The sequence below is a fragment of the Littorina saxatilis genome, linkage group LG15 (genome assembly GCF_037325665.1).
Source record: "Littorina saxatilis isolate snail1 linkage group LG15, US_GU_Lsax_2.0, whole genome shotgun sequence".
Classification (NCBI taxonomy): Eukaryota; Metazoa; Mollusca; class Gastropoda; order Littorinimorpha; family Littorinidae; genus Littorina; species Littorina saxatilis.
Genome location: NC_090259.1, coordinates 41,526,260 through 41,544,069, shown reverse-complemented (window position 1 = coordinate 41,544,069; position 17,810 = coordinate 41,526,260). Strand labels below are relative to the sequence as shown.

At 42.6% G+C, this 17,810-nt stretch overlaps 1 protein-coding gene across 3 annotated transcripts in view; it reads left to right on the top strand.

The window, feature by feature from the left end:
* The window catches only part of LOC138949331 (uncharacterized), a 617,348-nt gene that overhangs the window by 195,164 nt on the left and 404,374 nt on the right, over positions 1–17,810 (top strand). For all 3 annotated transcript variants that reach the window (XM_070321116.1, XM_070321117.1, XM_070321115.1), the window contains one exon: positions 10,025–10,123. In XM_070321116.1, coding sequence (XP_070177217.1) covers positions 10,025–10,123 — 99 coding nt within the window. The remainder of the gene's footprint in view (positions 1–10,024; positions 10,124–17,810) is intronic.

Below are 17,810 nucleotides of genomic sequence, written 5' to 3'. Positions count from 1 at the left end.
CTTTTCTCTCACTTCTAAGACTAGGCAGCAGAACATGAGAAAGTCATCAGCGACACCTTGAAAGATGCTGCTAGAAATGTAGCTCAAGGATTTGCTGACAAAGATGATCTAGAGATCAGCACGTCTCTTCCTTTTCTTCTGGCAGAGGCAAGACAGATGGCAGCTTTGTTGGATGAGTTTGACAGCAACTGCGCAGAGAATGCAACATTCCAGTGCTGGCGGACGTAAATGAAGCTGGTGTCCATTCTCTTGCGTTTCACGTGCTCCCTGCGTGATAGAGATTGGAATCTGTTTCTCTCATCCATCTCAGAGATGCTGCCTTGGTTTGGGGCCTTTGACCATGTCAACTACACACGATGGGGAGCAGTGTTTCTGGAAGATATGATAATGCTCTCTGAGACAGCGACAGATGTGCACCAAGCCTTCTTTGCTGAGGATTTTGTGACGAAGGCGTCAAGGCAAAAGTTCAACCAGATCCCAGATGACCAGGCTGTTGAGCATGTGAACAAAGCAGGCAAAGTAGCCGGTGGTCTTGTCATCAAAATAATGAAAACGAAGCAAGCCTGGCACATTTTCTCTGTCCCCAGCTTGCCGAGAAGTTGCCATAGGAGGAGGGACGAGAACTTGTACTTGGAGGTTGGTTTGCAGATGCAGCCAAAGTCTAGTCTTCATCCGGAAGAAACATGACACAACTGTCATCGGCAGATCATGAGGAAGCTGACACTCGAATACTGCTCCATGCAAAAGATGCCTCTCAGCAGGGATATGGTCAGACAATCATCATCAGTTCTGTCACAGATGTCCTGGTTCTCCTCACTGTACATCGGACCGAGCTGAGTCCCCTTCTGTGGATGCAGACTGGGATATCCAGGAAGAAACGGTATATCCCTGTGCACGACATTAATCTACCAGAGGCAGTGCAATCGTCTGTACTGGCATTCCATGCAATAACAGGATCAGACAGCACCAGTCAATTTGCTGGCATAGGCAAACAGTCTGCATGGAGTACATTTGTTAAGCATCCTCAGCTTCTCGAGAACCTTGGTCGGGAGGACTTCCCTGACCAGCGGGTACAGGACGACGCTGAAGCTTTCATATGCAAGCTGTATGATCCAAACACAGCCAGCCAGCCAACAAGTGCGCTGCTCTCTCTTTCACAATGCAAAGAAAAGCATTGAGAATCTCCCGCCAACACATGCTGCTCTTTCTCTTCACATCAGACGCTCCCATTACCAAACGCTGATCTGGAGGACAGCCCTGGAAACAAATCATCAGCTACCTTCGGTCGTTGACAGTGGATGGCATATGCTGTTGGGACAAGAACACTCGCCTTAAACCTAAGCTTCTGACAACTCAAGTCCCAGAGTCAATATGTTTGGAACTTGCATCTTGTGGATGTAGTGCTGGTCCTACCTGCTGTGCCACGCGTCGTTGCAAGTGCACCCACCTGGCTCTAGCATGCACGCGAGCAGGATGATTGAACAAATAGTCGTACACTCGATATGCATTATGTGTGTCAATTCCACAAGAGGGAGGGTTTAAACTCATCAGACTGATTTGCTCTGCAATATGCCAAGGGTGCCATTGTTGAACTTTGCTGTCTAATGTTTCTGTATCTGTACTGCATATTTGTTTGTTTTTTACTAGGATTGAAGAATGTTGAAACTATTTTGTCATTGTCTGCAGACCATTTGTACAGAAACCGAACAGTCTGGGTGTCCGAATGTCTTAATTTTTCCCAATGTGTCGTGGATAATTAAGAAAACAGCTTAAAACCTTAGTGAATCATTTCTAAAATATCTTAAGTGCATTCCTCGTGCCAGAAAATGTAGAAATAAATGCAAACTTTATTGAATTATTCGTAATAGAGCCAGAGATATTCCAAAATTTGATAGCGGCGGCAGCCATTTTGAAAACTGTCATGGCGGCCATAAAACGATATTCAGGATGGGCATCCATCCTGGTCGTATTGTCATACATCTAAACTACACATACAAACTGGATGTTTGCTTCTAACAAGCAACGTTTAGCGTGTCATTTTTTTTGCAAGCTACAGATCTCAGATTCTAGTCTATCTAGTTACAGGCCCATATCTCTCACGCCCCATATTGGCAAAATCTATGAACGAATCATCAAGAATAGGCTGGAACACTACTTAGAGAAACATGGCATCATCCCCACGTGCCAGGCCGGCTTCAGAAAGTCCAGGTCCTGTACAGATAACATTGTTAAACTAGCTGCCCACATTAAAAAAACTCGAGCAAGAAACAAAACCATGTTTGCCACCTTCTTTGACATTAAACGCGCCTACGATTCGGTCTGGCACACCAAACTATTGGAAAAACTGAAAAACATTGGTATATCAGGAAGACTGTACAATTTCGTGAAGGAATTTATCAACGAAAGGACGTTAGAAGTCCGAGTAGGCAGAGATGTATCCACAGCACACAAAGTTAACATGGGAGTCCCTCAGGGCAGTGTCATAGCCCCGACATTGTTCAGCATCATGCTGTATGACATCCACAGAGCCGGGACGAATGGAACAGTGATTTCACTGTATGCAGACGACCTGGCTCTGTGGTCAAATCACAAACCAAGGGAAACTCAACACAAAACTAACTTAAAGAGATACCAAAACGCAATAGACAAAATTATCCATTATTTGCACACAAACGGCTTTGAAATCGCCGCCGAAAAGACAACATTCATGGTTGTCACCAGAAAGAAGGTACACGAAAAATCCACAATTATCGTCAACAATACACCCCTGGAGTCTAAAAAACAAGTCAAATTCCTTGGCGTTACCTTCACCCCGAACCTAACATGGGGACCACACATCAAAAACCTTGTCGGCAAAGCCAAGAAAGCACTAAGTCTCCTCAAAGTATTAAAACGAGAGACCTGGGCCTCAAATAAAGACAGCCTGCTTCACGTTACGAAAGCCATTATAAGATCCCGTTTAACATATGGTCAAGAAGCATTTTTTGCTGCATCAAAATCGAATCTAAAACTATTGGAAAGAGCCGAAATGGCTGCCCTCAAAATCATCTTTGATCTCCCAAAACACTCCATGAACAAACTAGTGTATCAAGAGGCTGGCTGGCTGCCCCTCGATGAAGAAAGAAGGCTAAAGTCGGCGCAGTATGTATCAAGAGCCAGTACAGTTGATAATGCTGTGAACGAAGAGCTCACTGCTGAGTTCGACACGATAACCTCAGCCCCTTACCAAAACCTAAAAAGAAAAACACCCACAATATACGAAGCAACAATCCCACTAGCAGACTATGTTCAACCGATATTACAAGAAAGTGGGGTGAACCCAGGTAGGATGGCCCAAATTCCCATTAACCCCTTCCCCTTTTGGTTCATGGAGTCCCCCATTATCATCCCTGATCATGATCTGGGTATAACAAAGAAAGATAACCCTGTGCTTGTCTCATCAATAGTAAGAGAAATAATCTCAAACAGTTACAAAGATCACCTACAAATATTTACTGACGGCTCAAAACAAAATGATGGCCAAGCCGGCTGTGCTTTTGTCATCCCTGACCTCAAAATAACTAAAAAATTCAAACTCAACCAGGATGTGTCCATTTTCACTGCAGAAATGTACGCCATCTTTAGAGCATGCCACTATATCAATGACCTCCCTCAACCCCCAACAAGAGTCGCGATCCTCTCCGACTCAAAATCAGCTCTGACTGCTCTCCAAAATGGTTCCAGAAACCGGGAAGAGCTTCAGACGGAAATATTGTTCCTCTGTCACCAGATCATTGCCTCTGGAACAGAATTGACCCTTATGTACATCCCCTCACACACGGGGATCAGAGGCAATGATATGGCTGACAGAGCAGCAAAAGAATCTGTCACATACCAAGCAGAATTTCATGACCTCAAATTAACAAAGACGGAAGCAAAACACAAAATGGCCAAAGTTGCCTGGCGTCACTGGGAAACAGAATTAAAAACAGAAGGCGATGCCCATGGTTGGCTTATTCTGCCCCGACAAACAAAACAAAACAGGCCTACACTCCCCATCCCCCTCCTTAAAATACTTCGCAGAATTCGCACGGATGGATGCGCTCACAAGTTCTTTCCCCGTCTCTGTGAATGTGGAAAGCTAATATCTTTTTTACACCTCTTTGACCGCTGACAATCACTCCAACAAGATTTCCGCAACCTACACACCCTTGTCAACGAACACAAACTGAAACCCCATGAGTTTTTAGATAAACATTGCACGCTTCAATGGAAACCAGCATACACCCTGTGTCTCTCAATACATAAGGCTGAAATAGGACATCTGTTTTGAAAACTTCATCCCCTCTCCTCCTTCCCACCCCTCAACCCTCTCTCCCACCGACTCCCCCCCTCCCCCCCCCCCACGCCCAACAACCAAAGTGCCTACAACACCTATCACATAGCTCTATTCAAACAAGGCTAAATCACATACACCGCCCTCCTACCTGAACTTAAGTTCCCCATTCTGATATATTATTTTAGCAAGTTATATTTAATATTCTTATTTGGCTAATAATTATTTTTATGTTTCTAGTTACGTATTTATTTACTTATTCAGCCAGTTCTTTATTACATTATTTTGGCATTATCCAAAAGTCTAAAAAATATTTTACATACATAAAAAGCAAATAAGCCTACAAAACCGCTCCACTTCAACTATATTTCGCGTACACTATGGCAACAACCCCAACAAAATCTTTACTTCCATCCCCATTTTGAAATATCGCAACAACAGACTTCCAGATCTATAACACGATCATATGTGTTCTCTGTTTGCATGTCTGTCCAGTGTCTTGTCCCCCCATAAAGCATATCAACACTACCTGTCCCAAGATAGGCCAATTGGTTCTAAGAGGACGTTAAAACTAATTATCATCTTCTTCATTCTATGAACTTTAAGAAGAAAATTGCATATGGAGAAAAGACAAAATATTCCTGTAGTCGCTTTTCTCCACACTTACTTAATTGGTTTGTTTGTCGGGCAGAGGTACACTTCAGATAGCTTATTCGGCCTTCAGCCTTTATTCAGTTGAATGGATGTCCGAGTTCAGCGCAGCGTGTGTAAAGCCGCGTGACGAAACATTTAGCCGCTCGGACCAGCCGCTTCAGGGCTTATCTTCTATTCGGTCATCACAGCAGAACCCACCATCGGTTTGCCGGATGCTTACATAAAACTTTGCAAGAAGGAAAGCAGAGACTGAGTGGAAAATGTGGGTTGAAGCACTGAGGTTTCTAAATGATGCCTGCTTGCTATTGATCGAGATTTGTGATGGTCACTGACCCGGTTCACAGTCAATCCACCAGCCCCGATTGTCAAGTTTCAGAAGCTGCTTTTTTTTTTTTAACTAATCGGTCTGATGAGAAATGCCCCCCCCCCCCCCCAAAAAAAAAGGAACAAACCCCAAAACAACCAATAATGAAAATAAACGACACATTGGCAATCAAACAGACGAAATTACATGAACGGAAACAGAAAATGTTACATACAAAAAGAAGAGAACATAATTTATTTGTATTAATCTAAATATAGAACGTCAATGCATTAAGTCTCCTTGAGAGTTGACACCGCAGTGTCTTTAAATATTCAGGCATATTTTTCCACAAGCACTTTGATTTTCTATTAGCCGTTGACTTTGTTGGAGGTACATGTAAATTAAACGCTATCCTACCCGTGCTATACAATCACTCTAAATTAAACGATCTTGTCACAAGAAAAAAGATAATTATCACAAAGTACTTATACTCGCTTGGTTATAAACTCGGAGGCAAAAGAAACGCAAATAAAAGATGTGTTAATTAAACCTTTATGGACTTGAAATAAAAACCGCTGGCGCTGGACCCGAGTACTCTTCAGACTGGCTCGCTCCCCCAGTATGAAAGTTTTTGTCTTGTGCACGTGGATTTAAAATTTTTATTTTTATTTTACACAATTAAAAAAATTATTAGAGTAAAATAAAACATTAAAACGTTCATAATAAACAATAGTAAACAAGAATTAAAAAAAAATTAAAAAATAAAAATAGACCGCCCATGCCGAGAATCGAACCCTTGGATTTAAAAAAAAAAATGAATAAATAAAAAATTATTTATTTATTTTACACAATTAAAAAAATTATTACAGTAAAATAAAACATTAAAACGTTCATAATAAACAATAGTAAACAAGAATTTATTATAAAAAAAAGATAAAAATAAAAAAATAAAAAAACAGACAGCCCATGCCGGGAATCGAACCCGGATCACTTTAGCCATAGTCGGAAACGCTTTCCACCAAGCCACCAATTCTATCATTCGCCAGTGAACTCAAATGCCTACACTCCTCGCGCACAGTGGTACACGCACGCAAAGCACGCACGCAATAAGCCTGGTGTCGCTGTCGCTGGCTGGCTGGAGGATTAGCCGAACGGCTGTTCTATCCCACCGCGAATTGCGCCCGCCGTTAAGAGTGGTGTTTGTGATTTTATTTGGCATTTAGGTCCCAGGTAACATTATGAAGTTTTAATACGATCAATCGGACCTATTATCAAGTTAGTGTATCAACTTTTGAAAGAACTGCGCCCAGTAGTTTCCCAGCAATAAGCTGTTAAGTCGAGACAGACAGACAGACACACACACACACACAGACACACAATTAAAGTCTGCTGGACCCTCCTACTGCGTACTCGGGGATAAAAAGAAAATCATGATACTAGCATGTTCTGCACGTGTTGTTTTAGCGGTCTTATCTTGTCAGAACCGTGTTTGCCGTTATCTGGGTCACACGCGAGGTCTTGTTGACGGGGATCCCAAACCGTCATGGGGACAACTTTCAGCACGTGCAAAATGTGGAAAAGCAGCTTTTTGTGTTCAGAGTATTCAGGCAAGCTGTACCGTACTCACAAAACTGTTACAACATTCATTTCTGCGACACAGGCGAATGTCACCACGGTTTATCGCCTGCAGCAACGTTTTCATGCCACTAACAGTACCTGCGACTTACCAGGACGTGGCAGACCCCGGGTAACAACAGCCCGACAAGATCGTCATCTTGTCCATCAACACCAGCGAGATGCATTCGAAACTGCCGCCAACACAGCCCGTAACATATTCGGGGTGCATGGACAACCCGTCAGTGCCAGAATTGTACGCCGACGGCTTGTGGGCAGAACCTGGTAAATCGGCGTCCTGCTCGACGTCCTGTCTTGACAGCTCAGCATCGCCTGGATCGTCTGGCCTGGGCCCAGCAGCATGCCCACTGGCGCCATCGGGACTGGCGGAGGATTCTTTTTTTTTGGGGACGAGCAGCGCTTTTGCCTGGAACCTGGCGATGGGCGTGTCCGGATCTGGCGAAGACCTGGAGAGCGGTTTGCTAACAATAACATCCTGCAGCATGATCTATGGGGAGGTGCCAGCGTCATGATATGGGGCGCCATTGGTGTCAATCAGCGAGTGGGGCCTGTCGTCTTTCTGAACGTCGGCCAAGGTCGTGGGAATAGAGTCAATGCAGACCGCTATATCAATCAAGTCCTGCGTCCGTATGTGGTTCCATTTGTCCAGAGGCACCGGAACTGCCTGTTCCAGCAAGACAATGCTCGTCCCCATACCGCACGTGCTACCCAGAACTTCCTGCGTCACAACAGCGTAAACCTTCTGCCTCATCCTGCTCGATTCCGGATCTCAACCCAATCGAACACTTTTGGGACATCATACAAAGAAGGATTAATGCCCTTGCTCGGAGACCACGCACAGCAGCGGCACCGCGTGCTGCCGTGACCCAGGTGTGGGCTCAGGTCCCTCAGCAGAAAATTAATCACCTCGTCCTCTCCATGTACCGGAGGTGCGCCACAGTCATCAACGCCCAGGGAGGAGCAACACGCTAGCTATTAACTTTCAACAGTCTTCAAACAGTGTTCAGTGGAACATGGCACGCCATGCTCTCATCCCAATACACTTTTCCGTCTGGTTTTTGTATCAGTCAATTCATTTCCTTGTTATTGTTAACCCGAAATAATTAATTCGACATTAAAATTCATGTGTAACCCATCTTCACTGCAGCATTTGCGTTTCTTTTGCCTCTGAGTTTATTACCATACCCTCTATCAGTGATGGCGTCAAACGATAGTTTCAAGTATTTTACTTGGCTAAAACCTTATTTAAAAAAAATAAAAAAACACACGTTAGGCAGTTCGGGTATTATATATGTACTGCTGGGTTCCGCACTGAACATACCAAGAATTATAGTGCGTACTTGCCGGTTGACAAAAGAGCTTACAAGGTTTTTTTAAAGTGTTGACCTTAATATCTGATTATATATTTAATTTTGCATCAAGTCTTCTTAAATAACTGCGAACTTTGTTTGTTTGTTAGATGCGCACTAAACCTTTTCGATACCACATAACCTTATGTATCGGTTACGAATGAGTTGAAATCTATTCAGCATAAAATTTCCATTCTGCACATACAGAAAACCAAGGTGTAACATGCTTGTATGTGTCAAAGTGGAAGAATTAATGTTCGTATCCCATGTAAAGCAACAGGACGGGTATATTCGCCTTGTTTTTTCATGGTGGATTACAAGAAGAGGGAAGTATCTTCAATTCAGTTAAAACAAAGCTCGAGTCTGTCCATGATTGTACAGAGTTACAACAACAAAATGCCATAATAAGAATGCAAGTAAATTCTTCATCTGTTGACCAAATTCCTTCATATTTCTGCACATCAAGTTCAGCTCACGCATTAGCGGTCCACAAATGGGTGATTTGAAAATCAAATGGTCTGACTTTGTGTTCTTTTGGAGAAAAACAATCCGCATTCGACCGCGATTCGACTTAACAGTTTTCGAGGTTTACAATTCAGGCGTTACGCAAACTTTCCATAACCAACCGGAGACAATCAGTGAGTTAAAGCCACGGTTATAATGTTAAACAAAACATGTCTCTCATCGTGAATAGACGTAGAAGTAAATGACTTTTTATTTGTTGTTTTTTGTGGGTTTTTTTTTTTTTTTTTGTGGGGGGGGGGGGGGGGGGGTAACACTCTGTAAACGATTTTGCATGGTATGATCGCTTAGTGTACGCCGATTTTATATCGCAATGCGAAATCTGTTACGGTATTTTTTTTCAATCGATTTTATCATGTGTATTAACAGTTTCGACAGTGGATTACTCATATATTGGGGTTTTTCAAGCAGTAACATTCGCAACTGTGCATACAGAGCGCAAACGTGGTAATTTAGTTGACGAAAACAAATTTGCCTAGAAGTTATCAGTTGTACTGCCTCGGAAAACTCAAGGGCAGTTGCATTTTAGACTGACAGCAAATACACATTACTCCGGCCCCCACACCCCAACCCCCACCCCACACACACACACATGTGCACTACAATGCTATGCACTCACACACACACACACACACACACACACACACACACACACACACACACACACATGTGCACTACGATGCTATGCACTCACACACACACACACACACACACACACACATGTGCACTACGATGCTATGCACTCACACACACACACACACACACACACACACACCCCACACACACACACACACACACACACACACACACACACACACACTTGACTAAATGTAAAAAGAGGACAAATTGCTTTTTCCTTCAGAGTTTATGGTCTAAAACTTTCACGTATACTTAGTGTTTTTGCTGACAGATCTTTGAACCTGCATTCACTTCCAAGGTTTAATGATCTCCAAACAAGACCTCAGTTTGATTTACCTTTGTAAAATGTCAAGTTCATAGTGGCTAAAGTATACAAATATACAAACATTATTATTTGTTTAACGTTCTTAGACCTACATTTTTGAAATTGTTCACACTATCAGTGTTTAATAACATCCAGACATGACCCAGGTCTGGTTGATTTTGTTCACATTGCAATAAATGTGGGAAATTATCTTGTTCTTGAGCATTTGAAAATAGTTACGAAGACAGTAAGTCGTATGATAATATTGATCTTCTTGCTAAACTTCTGTTCCTCTCTTCCAGTATGCACACCGGGGTACTATGGAGCTACATGCCTTCCGTGCCCTTCAGATGACCAGTGCAAATACGTCTGCAATAATCTTTATGGCTGTTCCATATTTGGTAAGCCAGAAGTATAGTGATAGCAACTACATCTGTAACAATCTTTATGGCTGTGACACACTGGGTAAGCTAGTAATATAGTGATAGCAAATGCATCTGTAACAATCTGTATTGCCTTATCACACTGGGTCAGCTAGTAATATAGTGATAGCAAATACACCGGTAACAATCTTTATGGCTGTGACACACTGGGTAAGCCAGTAGTATAGTAATAGCAAATACACCTGTAACAATCGTTATGGTTGTGACACTCTGGGTAAGCTAGCCACACCTGTAAGATGACACTTGCAAATACGTCTGCAATAATCTGTATGGTTGTAACACATTTGGTAAGCCAGAAGTATAGTAATAGCAAATACACCTGTAACAATATTTAAGGCTGTGCTGACACATTCGGTAAGCCAGTAGTACAGTGATAGCAAATACATCTGTAACAATATTTATGGCTGTGACACACTGGGTAAGTCAGTAGTATAGCGATAGCAAATAAGTCTGCAACACTCTCTTTATGGCTGTGACACACTGGGTAAGCCAGTAGTATAGGATAGCAAATACGTCTGTAACAATCTTTAAGCATCAGTCACACGCACGACTCAATCGTTGAGATTCAATCGCGCGATTCAGTCTCAAGCCGATCGCACATCACATCGTAGGCCATTGACCCGTCACACGGTGAACGATAGACGAACGATTGACGAACGATAACTCCACGCGAGCGGGGCGGAAGTGACGTGTCACAGTGAACACGGTAAACGCGCTTTGCGAGAGCAGACGCTAATGTTCGAACATCGCTCTACTTTTCTGAAAAATAGCTTCGCCGGGTGAGTGGCGCACCGTACGCGATTGACGCCACAGGAAGGAAAACTTCTAAAAATAGTAACGGGAATATGGATTGAGCGTTGTGGACAGTGACCTTCTAAAAATAGTAACGGGAATATGGATTGTCGCCACACGAAGGAAGGGAGATAAACGCAAAACACTGGAGAAGATAAGGAAGAGTTACTGGGAATGGATCTGGGAAGATGAACAGAAAAAACAAAATCGGTTCAGCGCTGCGCGCTGAGAGCACGTGTTGAAAATTCTCATCGACCAGGTTGTGTCCGGGGTCTATCTGAATATGCCCACCAAATTTGAAGCAGATCCATCGAGAACTTTGGCCGTGCATCGCGAACACACAGACAGACAGACACAAGTCGTATATATATATAGATAAAGTATGTAAATTATATTGTCCATGAACAATAACGTGTTTAAGTGGAACATACTGCAAATAAACGTGTTCTTTTCTCGTTCGAATAGCTGTAAAACAAGGAAAGTTACGGGTGCGTATCGCTAGCGCTACGTGTCATTTGTGCTACGTGTCATTTGTCCTACGCGTCATTTGTGCTACGTGCCGCTATCGTTACGTTGATTAGTGCTACAAATAATTTGTCGATTAGTCGCTTTCATTCGTTCATTATCACTACGTGTCGACAGCACTACATCTTTTAGCGCTACGTGTCATTATCGCTACGTGTCAATACCACTACTTACTGACGACTCTCTCTTTCTCATTTTTTTCTCCCGCTCTCACTTCTGGTTTGTGTGTGTATCTGTGTATGTGTGTGCGTGTGTGTGTCTGTTTCAGTGTGTGTGTGTGTGTGTGTGTGTGTGTGTGTGTGTGTGTGTGTGTGTGTGTGTCTCTCTCTCTCTTTCTTGCTCACTCGCTCGCTCACTCACTCTGTCTCTCTCTCTGCCTCTCTCTCTCTCTCTCTCTCTCTCTCTCTCTCTCTCTCTCTCTCTCTCTCTCTCTCTCCCTGTGGCCTTAATATAATAAACCATTCTGAGTTCTCTCTCTCTCTCTCTCTCTCTCTCTCTCTCTCTCTCTCTCTCTCTCTCTCTCTCTCTCTCTCTCTCTCTCTCTTATGTTATGTTCGTTTGTATGTATGTTTTTGGCTCACGAAGTGTAGCCTATGCGATCGTAACTTTGTCTGTCTGTGCGTTTGTGCGTGCGTGTGTGTGTGCGTGTGTGCGTGTGTGTGTGTGTATGTCTGTGGTAGAAACTTTAACATTTCCGAGTCTATGTGTGAGTGGTTATCCAAGACTATGGATAAAGCTCGCATAAGATTACGTCACGGTCAAAAGTGTTTGACGTCAATTAATGCATCATGACGGCATGCCTCCCTGTAGTCTTTCTCTCTCGCGTGGTGTGTGTGGTCTCGGTCATTGTTATTTTGAGCGGGCCGAGACTATTTGGCAGTCGTGTCCCTGTAAGTAGGCAACATGCAGACACAGACAGATCTAGATCTAGTGTCTCTCTTTCTTGCACAGTGTCACCTAAGCTTACTGTGTGTGTGGGTGTGTATGTGTGACGGAATGATTGAGTTTGTGTTACTGTTTGTCTATTTCTTACGTGAGCCTTGAAGGCTTCGCCTCTTGTTGTTTGTTTGTTTAGTCTGTTAATCGTTTGTTTGTTCGGTTGTTTGCTTTTTACTAATTCTTTGATTCATATTCTAACATTTTTTAAACGTATTGTCATTAGATTAAACCCTCCCATGGGCGAGGGCTGGATGTAAAAAAACTACCTGTTTGCTTATGCCATTACCCTCGTTAATAAAGAATTTGTCTTTGTCTTTGTCTTTGTCTTTGTCTCTCTCTCTCTCTCTCTCTCTCTCTCTCTCTCTCTCTCTCTCTCTCTCTCTCTCTCTCTCTCTCTCTCTCTCTCTCGCTCTCTCTGAAGGAATATTTTGTTGTTCCTTCCACTTTGCCAGAGATTTGTAATTTTCGGAAGAAAGTCTCTGCATGATTTTCAGTTGTTTCTTCCGGATTTTGATCTTTTTAGAAAAAAAGGGCTTTGTTTTTGACAAATTGTAAGACAGTGTTATTGCATATATTTTTAAATAGAAATATTGACACAAGGTACAAGATACAAGATATTTATTCACCAATTTTGCAAAAGGATTTCATCTTGGCACGGCACGGTAAAAATAAAATAAAAACCAACCAGACACATATGCGGACACACATCACCATGCATGCATACATACGTACATTACACTGTCATGCACACACAGACACAACTCACACACACACACACACACAATTACTTACATACTCACACATAACCAGCCACATATCTACATCACAAATTCACATCGTCGCCTTGTAAAGGTAAAAACCATATCAGTTTAAAAGGGGTGCCAATAATATCAATGCAACATTAGTGGATACTAGAACAATACCTAAAAATTATAATCCATTTAAAAGTAAGTAGTACACGTAATTATTATCATTTAGTCAGATCATCACATAAAATTATATAATCATAATCTAGCCAGTTAGACAGTTTAAAACAACAGTATTAACAGACTATCACAGATCTACTCAAGCACCTGAACCTATAGTCACATTGCACAAAACTACTACCATCACAGAACTACTCAAGCACCTAAAAAAAAAGGACCATTCCACATTGCACATACTTCCACTATCACAAGTTATGAGAACAGTAATGGAATGCAGTGAAAGGACTAAGTAACAAAAGAACCCCCCCCCCCCCCCAATTCTATAACTACAGTATATTACAACGTCTTCACTACAGGAGTTGTCAGTACAGCATGGGGGATGAAGCTAGAGCGAAAGCGACTAGTTCTGGCTTTCAAAGCTCTGTAGCGCCTACCACATGGAAGAGGCTCGAAGAAGTGGTTTGCCGGGTGGGAGGGGTCGCGAACAATCTTTCCTGCTTTTCGACCTGAGCGCAACTCAAAAATAGAGGCAACGGAAGGGAAGTCACAGCCCGCGACCTTGGAGGCTGTCCGCACAATGCTCTCCAGTAGCTGTTTCTCTTTCTCAGTGGTGCTGCCATACCAGACCGTGATAGAAAAACACAGGGTGCTCTCAACGACTGCGCGATAGAACTGCGCCATGATTTGCTGTGACATACGGAACTTGCGCAACTGTCTCAGGAAGTGCAGCCGCTGCTGGCACTTCTTAATGATGGACGTGGTGTTCCCGTCCCATTTCAGGTCTTCAGAGATCAGTGTGCCGAGAAATTTGAATGAAGAGACCTGTTCCACAGCTTCCCCATTTATTTCAAGGGGCAAGATGGGGTCTTTCTTTCGTCGAGGGTCGATAACGACTTCTTTTGTTTTAAGAACGTTTAGCTCGAGATCATTTTCAGAGCACCACTCGACCACTCTTTGAACCTCCCCCCGGTATGCGTCCTCATTGGAGTCAGAAATCAGGCCTTCAATGGTGGTGTCGTCTGAGAATTTGATTATGTGTGTGGATGGGTGAGCGGAGGTGCAGTCGTTGGTGAAAAGGGTGAAGAGTAGAGGGGACAGAACACAACCCTGCGGGGCACCAGTGTTCAGAGTGAGTGAGGCAGAGAGTGAGTTGTTGTTGAGTCGGACGACCTGAGGACGGTCAAGCAAGAAATCTAGAAGCCAGTGGCAGAGAGAGAGAGGGACATCGAGACCAATCAGTTTGTGGAAGAGCTTGTGAGGGATGATCGTGTTGAATGCGGAGGAATAATCAATGAACAACATTCTAGCGTAGGTGCGAGGGTTCTCAAGGTGCTGCAAGACAAAATGAAGACCCTTGGCGACGGCATCATCGACGGACCTGTTGGCTTGGTAAGCAAACTGGAGTGGGTCAGACAGGTGACCCGTGAAAGCCCGCAGGTGCTGCAGAATCAACCGCACTGTGTTCCGTTTGAGGTACTCTCTGCTCCAGGCTAAAAATAACCGGCAGTACCACTCTCCTCCCGCCTATTTACCCTTTCCTTCCCCATTTCCCTCCAACCCCTTCCGCCCACAGTGGCGCCTGAAATAGGGCCAGACCTGCACTCTTCTTTGTCTGCAGCTAGCGTGCGTGGCCCTCTAGCTCTCTGTTATGCTGTGTTGATAAGGATGCCGCGAGCAGAGAGATAGCAGTCGTTCTGAGTGTGTGATAATTGGTGGCCCTTGCCTTTCGGAACTGATGTTTTTAGTGTGTTTAGTTGTATTTATTGCAATGCATGCCACAATTCACAAGACAGAAGAAAGGATACATGAGAGAATTAGAAAAAGTGTGTCCCCCCCCCCCCCCCAAGTATATAATTATGCGACTCTTTGCACTCTGAAAAAAAATGTGCATGCTGCATTTAATGAAACACCTTGAAACAACGCAATAAACAAAACATCCTAAATGTGCCACAATAAAAGAACACAAAATAATGAAAGATAAAGACAAAGGTAATCCCCAAGTACATAATACATATATACAACACTTTACGAAATATATACAAACAGTAGAGTATATACAGTCGTATATTTACATACATATTATGCCAAGGACTACTAGTAGAAGTCATTGATGGTGCGCATGTAAAATTTGTTTTGCGTTTATATAAGTATATAATTCAAAATAGTGTAGATAATGTCAGTAACATATAAGAAAGAAAACTGTTCATGTTACAGTGTTAGCTGCATGTGAATAAAACAAAAAAGCTTACCTCACGGCCCTCCTATACAAGTCTCACAAACTTGTATATATAATATACCACAGGAGAAAAAAAAACGTAGCTCGCGCGCGCTCACCCAAATCCGCGCGAAGTGCCACATGATATTATACCCCGACAACACATAGGCGGATAATACATGTATGTCAATAGTATGAAACAAAACATGCCACAATTTTCAAGACAGAAGAAAGGGTAAATGAGAGAATTAGAAAAAGTGTTTGCTCCTCAAGTATATAATTATGCCACTCTTTACACTCTGAAAAACATGTGCATGTTGCATTTAAAGAAACAGGAACGGCACAGTATGTAAGACGGCAGAAGACAACACAGTAAACAAAACATCCTAAATGTGCCACAAAAAAAGAACACTAATTAATGTCGTATTTAAAAACATATTATAGGCATGCGTATGGTGCGCATGTGAAATTTGTTTTGCGTTTATATAATTCAAAATAGTGCAATTAATGCCTGTAATATAAAAGAAAGAAAAAACGGTCTTTCAATACATGTTCATGCAAATTGTTAGCTGCATGTGAAGAAAACAAAAAGCCTACCTGATGTCTCCTCCTACATCAGTAATCCAATAGCAGCACACAAGTCGATTTGAAAGTTTTTCAACACAGTTTTTCACTCGTATTGTTCTCACAAACTTGTATATATACCACAGGAAACAAAACTCGTCGATCCGACGACAATTTAACGTTTGTTTCATTATCGCAAACAAAACAGAACAGACAAAACGAAACAAAACAAGACAGCACAACAGTTGGGGTTGTTATTTCTCTGAGATGCTGAAGAAAAAAAAGATGACGTGCATTGTAATGGAATAGAGTGGGTGTAATTTCAAACTAAACGGTTCAAATGTGAGTGTAAACACACTCTTTACGCGGGATCACATTCCCTCACACGCATATGAACACACACACACACACACACACACACACACACACACACTATGTACATTTTTAGAAAGAAAAACAAAACAAAAACACAATGTACATTGTTAGAAGAAGAAAAAAAACAATATGTACAATTTTAGAAGAAAAACAAACAACAAAAAACAATGTTTTAGAGCTGTTATTGTGTCAATATGCTAAAGGCCTCAATGACTTTTTATCATTCCTGTTTAGGATTTTGTTTTTGGCGGGGTGTCAAGCAGCATCGGTGAGGTCTTAACTGAGACACCTTAAATCAATAAATAGAGTGACTACAAATTGAAAGAAATTGATAACAATAAACAATCAAAACCATATACACTGATACAGACAGGCAAGAACATAAGCACAATTACAGTCACAACATTAAGTCAGGAATAAACACGTCACACAAAAAAAGGGGGGGGGGACGCAAAACAAGCAATACAAAAAACAGAACAGATGAAATGCACTAGAGTCGAGTGCCTGTTCCAAACGGTTCATGCACTGATTAGGCGCGTGGATTAACGAAACAAAACTGCTCTAAACTCAAACACAAAAACAGCCTAAAAAACTTATTCTCACTCTATGACACAGTTTAGACTAAGTACTTACTGACGGCAACATCAGAAACACAGTCGGTCGTTGGTATAAACATTGAGCGTGGTTACAAAATGGTATACAATGCGCACTTTCTGATACAACAAAGAACGACCAACCGGGAAATTCGATAGCAGTATTACTTCAAAATCAAACAAACCGAATCCTGACTGGACCTCTAGTTTGCACATACACAAAGCCTGAATATCCGAGTAACAATATACACAAGATGACGGTAATCCAACGTTCAAGTCACGCAAACCAGTCCATTTCATACCAAGAAACACGTATTTTTTCACACTGGCCCACAAGCTGTACACTTCCAGAGTGCAATGAACAAGGGCTTTGTGAGCTTGGCATTTCCCCGCGAAACTAAAGAGGTCACCGCCAGCGCAGGGTAGGCTATTTATGGCCTGCTTGCTCCAAGCTGCCTGGCCGCTGAGATAGCATAACCGCTGCAGCAGTGAAATAGTGTGACCGCTCCAGAACCTTCATGATGACAGATGTCAGTGCCACAGGGCGGAAGTCATTCAGCTGAGTTACCTTGGGCTTTTTGGGGACTGGGACAATTACTGAAGACTTGAAGCACCGTGGCACAGACATCTGCTGCACAGAAGTGTTAAAAATGTCAGTAAGAACAGGCGCGAGCTGGTCAGCACAGGACCTCAAGGTCGATGTTGAGACAAGGTCA